This window comes from Nicotiana tomentosiformis, chromosome 12, assembly GCF_000390325.3.
Source record: "Nicotiana tomentosiformis chromosome 12, ASM39032v3, whole genome shotgun sequence".
Classification (NCBI taxonomy): Eukaryota; Viridiplantae; Streptophyta; class Magnoliopsida; order Solanales; family Solanaceae; genus Nicotiana; species Nicotiana tomentosiformis.
The window spans coordinates 120,601,782-120,606,167 of NC_090823.1; the positions used below are offsets into that span (position 1 = coordinate 120,601,782).

Below are 4,386 nucleotides of genomic sequence, written 5' to 3' on the forward strand. Positions count from 1 at the left end.
AGACAACTTCCAATAGCCCTCCAATGGCATATAGTACTAGACAGGGAGGCCAGTCTAGGCCCGTTCAAAGTGACCATCGTACTATACAGCATGCTCAAAGTAGTGTGGGTTCTCATCAGCATCGGTCTAGTGCTACCAGAGGACCCCGTGGTCCGTGCTATGGTTGCGGGTTGATGGATCATATCCAAAAGTTTTGCCCTAATGGTCAACAGGTTCGATAGCTCACTCGTCACCATGTATGGCTGCTACTTCGGTTGCACCGCCCCCACCTAAGGGTAATGGGGCCCACAATAGGTGTAATACAGGAAAGGTGCCGCAGACACCTACTACTTCCCAGGGGACTCATCCTCGTTTCTATGCCATGCCTACTCGCCCTATTGCACAAGCTTTAGATATTGTCGTCACAGGTACACTTACCGTTTGTGCTCTAGATGCTTATGATATTATGGATCATAGATCTACTTTTTCCTATGTTACTCCGAACTTTGCTTTGGATTTTGGATTTGATCCAGAACAACTACTTGAACCATTTTCTGTGTCGACTCCGGTGGGAGATTCTGTTATTGCCTCCCGCGTCTATAGGGATTGTGTAATTATAATTCAAGATCGAGAGACTACGGCAGACCTCATTGAGTTAGAAATGATTGACTTTGATGCGATTATGGGAATAGATTGGTTATACAAGTATTACGCCATTCTTGATTGTCGTGCTAAAGTGGTCAATTTTGAGTTTCCAAATAAGCTAGTTCGTGAGTGGAAAGGCAATACTGCTGAGCCTCGAGGTAAATTTATTCCATACCTTAAGGCGAATAAGATGATCACGAAGGGATGTCTTTATCATTTAGTCAGAGTCATTGACACAACTGCAGAGGTGACAAGCATTTAGTTTGTGCCAATTGTTAACGAGTTTCCTGATGTTTTTCCTGATGAGATTCCGGGTATTCTACCAGATCGGGTTATCGACTTTGGGAAAGATGTGGTTCCAGATACGCAACTGATATTTATTCCCCCATACCGAATGGCTCCAGCCGAGTTAAGAGAATTGAAGGAGCAATTGAAAGATTTACTGGATAAAGGGTTTATTAGACCTAGTGTATCACCTTGGGATGCGCTAATATTGTTTGTGAAAAAGAAAGATGGTTCTTTGAGGATGTATATTGACTACAGGCAACTTAACAAAGTGACCATCAAGAATAGGTATCTATTACCTCGAATAGATGTCATGTTTGACCAGTTGCAAAGGGAGAAGTTCTTCTCGAAGATTGATTTAAGGTCGGGGGTATCATCAGTTGAAACTTCGAGAGAAGGATATTCTCAAAACGGCTTTTCGGACCCGCTACGAGCATTATGAATTTTAGGCGATTTCATTTGGGCTGACAAATGCACCGGCAACTTTTATGGATCTAATGAATTGGGTTTTCAAACCATTTCTTGACAAATTCGTGATTGTTTTCATTGATGACATATTAGTCTATTCGCGAAGTCAAGAGGAGCATGCCAATCATTTGAGAATAGTGTTGCAGACGCTTTTGAATAATGAGTTATATGCCAAATTTCTAAGTGTGAATTTTGGCTTGAATCCGTAGCATTCTTGGGTCATGTGGTAACTCGTGAAGGTATTAAGGTTAATCCTCAAAAGATTGAAGCGGTTAAGAGTTAGCCTAGATCAACTACACCGACAGAGATCCGCAGTTTCTTGGGATTAGCGGGCTACTATCGGCGGTTTGTTGAAGGATTTTCTACTCTTGCGTCTCCGTTAACCAAGATGACGCAGAAAGCAGCGGAGTTTCAGTAGTCGGATGCTTGTGAAAGAAGCTTTAATGAGTTGAAAGCTAGATTGACTACAATACCGGTGTTGACCTTGCCAACAGGTTCAGATGACTTTTTAGTGTATTGTGACGCCTCTAGAGTTGGTTTGGGTTGTGTCTTGATGCAGAAAGGTAAGATTATCGCTTATGCTTCTTACTAATTTTTTTTCCTTTGCTTTATGATTAAAAGAAATTAACAACAATATACCGAAGTATCGAATGCCCACCCCTGCTGAGGTCCTCAGATGCTACAGTTTCTTTTATTGTTTTGGAAAAAGTTCTAATTTGTTTTTGTACTATTAAAAATTATTCCATTTTGGCTTATGTTTTAGAGTCATACGTTGCTACCTACACTGAAAAAGTATAATGTATATATACTGCACTTTTTATATCCGGATTTTCTTTTAATTTTTATATGCCTTCGTTTTTACAGAAGAATTGATGCGATGTTGATTCCTGTCCTATCAACAGTAAGACATAAAAAATCATGAAATAAAGAAAAAGGTACATCATAACGTAGGAAAGAATAAATAAAGTGTAACAAAAAGAGTATCTGATTATTTATTGATTACAAGGTTGGTGGAAATATGAATAAAATCAAGGAGCAAGGTGAGGATTATCAGCAGCGGGGTCAACATTAACCTTACTCCCTCCGGTCACTTTTTGGCTTTCTCACATCTATGTTAAAGAATTCACCTTTTAGTATTAATTAACAATAAAATTTATTATAATAATTCTAATTTGCTTATTGAAAATATAACAAACTATTCCTAGTTACTACAAGGACAACTTTGAAACGAAGAAATTAATTCCTTTTTGATATTTAAAAAAATCAAATATTGTGGATCACAAAACAAATATCAAAAATCACTTAAAGTGGAGCGGAGGGAGTATTATTATCATTAACTTCAACATAATCATCACCTTGAATTCGATCAAGCACAAGGGCCAATCCCATAGCAAAGGCAGCATCAAAACCAGGCTTGACATTTAAAGAAAAAACGTCTGTGCCAAGCACCACATTAGCACAAGCGTCCACTTTACGTCGAATTTCAACAACCGATTCTTTATCTGCATTGAAAAATTTGCAATTCCTCTGTGCAAATGACCCTTCTATCTGGTATTCTTCCACTGGATTATTGTTGTATACCTCTACTGTCACACTTGATCTTCCTATTAAGGAGGATCTTCGTACACTGAATATTGGTTTTTGCCCCTCCATTCTTTCTCCTATGTAGCCTTCCCATCTATGATGCAGACTTGGTCTCTGTTCCAAAAAGAAAAAATAATGAATTAAAATTTTAGATCAGTCTATGCCAACTGTATTTTTCTTTGGTTATAGCTCTAATTGTATTGTCTTTGATTATAGCCCTATAAATATAGTTGTAATAATATGATGTAAACTCTAGTTTAGGAGACTTATTTTCTCCAAAGCATAAGCGGATCTAGTGTAACAACTTGGCTGAAATCACTGGTAGATGAACCCCCGTTGCCACAGCCTAAAACCCTCTTTGTTTGAAGTAGAGAATTACTAATCCTGGCCACCGTTTGTAGTGCCCATAATGGTTTTATATCGACTATATACCTAGGGTTAGGGTTAGATTGTTTAATGGATCATCTTATTAGCTACCATCTACTAGGCCCAAAAGTCTAATTTTTTCAAACAATAGTTAAAAGGAAAAAATTCAAACATCCATGTTGGATAGTACAATTCCTCTATTAATATCAAATTGGCATCTACCAGTTCTGGCCTTTGGTTAGAATAAGTTTAAGTGCAGAGTTAAAAAATATTTTCTTTATGACTCGTGATGTTCTTTGACCACTTTTTTTTGTTAGTACGAGGAAAAATAAATCACGGACATGCAAAGAAAGAAAATTGATGATTTATTAGTACCTTTCGGCGAACAGTGAGAATGCATCTACCAGAGGCATCCATGAGAACGAGTTCGCCCTGGTCACGAGAGTCGGGACCATAGGTGTCAACTCGGAAGACGAGTTGGCCTTTACAGTCATAAGCAGTAAATCCATCGCCGGTGAAGAAAAGGGAGGTCTTGAGAACTGTGAGATTAGTCTCTTCTTTGTACATGAATGTATCTTCTATAATAGCAGAGCCTTTACCCTTCATTTCTGGTTTAATTTACTTCTGTTTCTCTCTTGAATCGGAGCTTTTATTTATAGGATGATGGGATTCGTTCATTTCTCTTGAGATCAAAGATTGGTATTTAGACAAAAGAAAGAGATGACGTTCATACACTTAAAAAGTAGTCAAAGATAGAAAGAGAGGAGGAATTAATGGGAGAGAACTTTCGGGTTGAAGATATAGTATTTAATTTCTCTTGAGTTATGTTCTATAATTTGGAATCTCTAAGGTAAATATTAAAGAATCTGATTCGATTACGTTTAGAAAAAGTTAGTCCTACGCCTGATTCACCATGAACGTCACTAGGAATATTTAACAAAACTTTAAAACATAGATATTGCACGACCCCAAAATCCAACTAGCCGTGATGCCACCTAACCCAACCCGTTAGGTAAGCCAATTTACAAATATCTGATTCAAATAATATTTAACTGACCC

At 37.9% G+C, this 4,386-nt stretch overlaps 2 protein-coding genes across 2 annotated transcripts; one reads left to right on the forward strand and one right to left on the reverse strand.

Moving 5' to 3' along the window:
- Positions 1-238: 238 nt before the first annotated feature.
- On the forward strand, positions 239-886 carry LOC138903310 (uncharacterized). Its single transcript, XM_070191256.1, has one exon. It carries the CDS (start codon positions 239-241, stop codon positions 884-886), a length of 648 nt encoding a protein of 215 aa, XP_070047357.1.
- Positions 887-2,313: 1,427 nt separating this feature from the next.
- On the reverse strand, positions 2,314-4,087 carry LOC104098879 (protein LURP-one-related 5-like). Its single transcript, XM_009605720.4, has 2 exons — positions 3,703-4,087; positions 2,314-3,075 (listed from the first exon to the last, which is right to left on the reverse strand). Exons 1-2 carry the CDS (start codon positions 3,931-3,933, stop codon positions 2,680-2,682), a joined length of 627 nt encoding a protein of 208 aa, XP_009604015.1. The 5' UTR covers positions 3,934-4,087; the 3' UTR covers positions 2,314-2,679.
- Between the last annotated feature and the right edge of the window lie 299 nt (positions 4,088-4,386).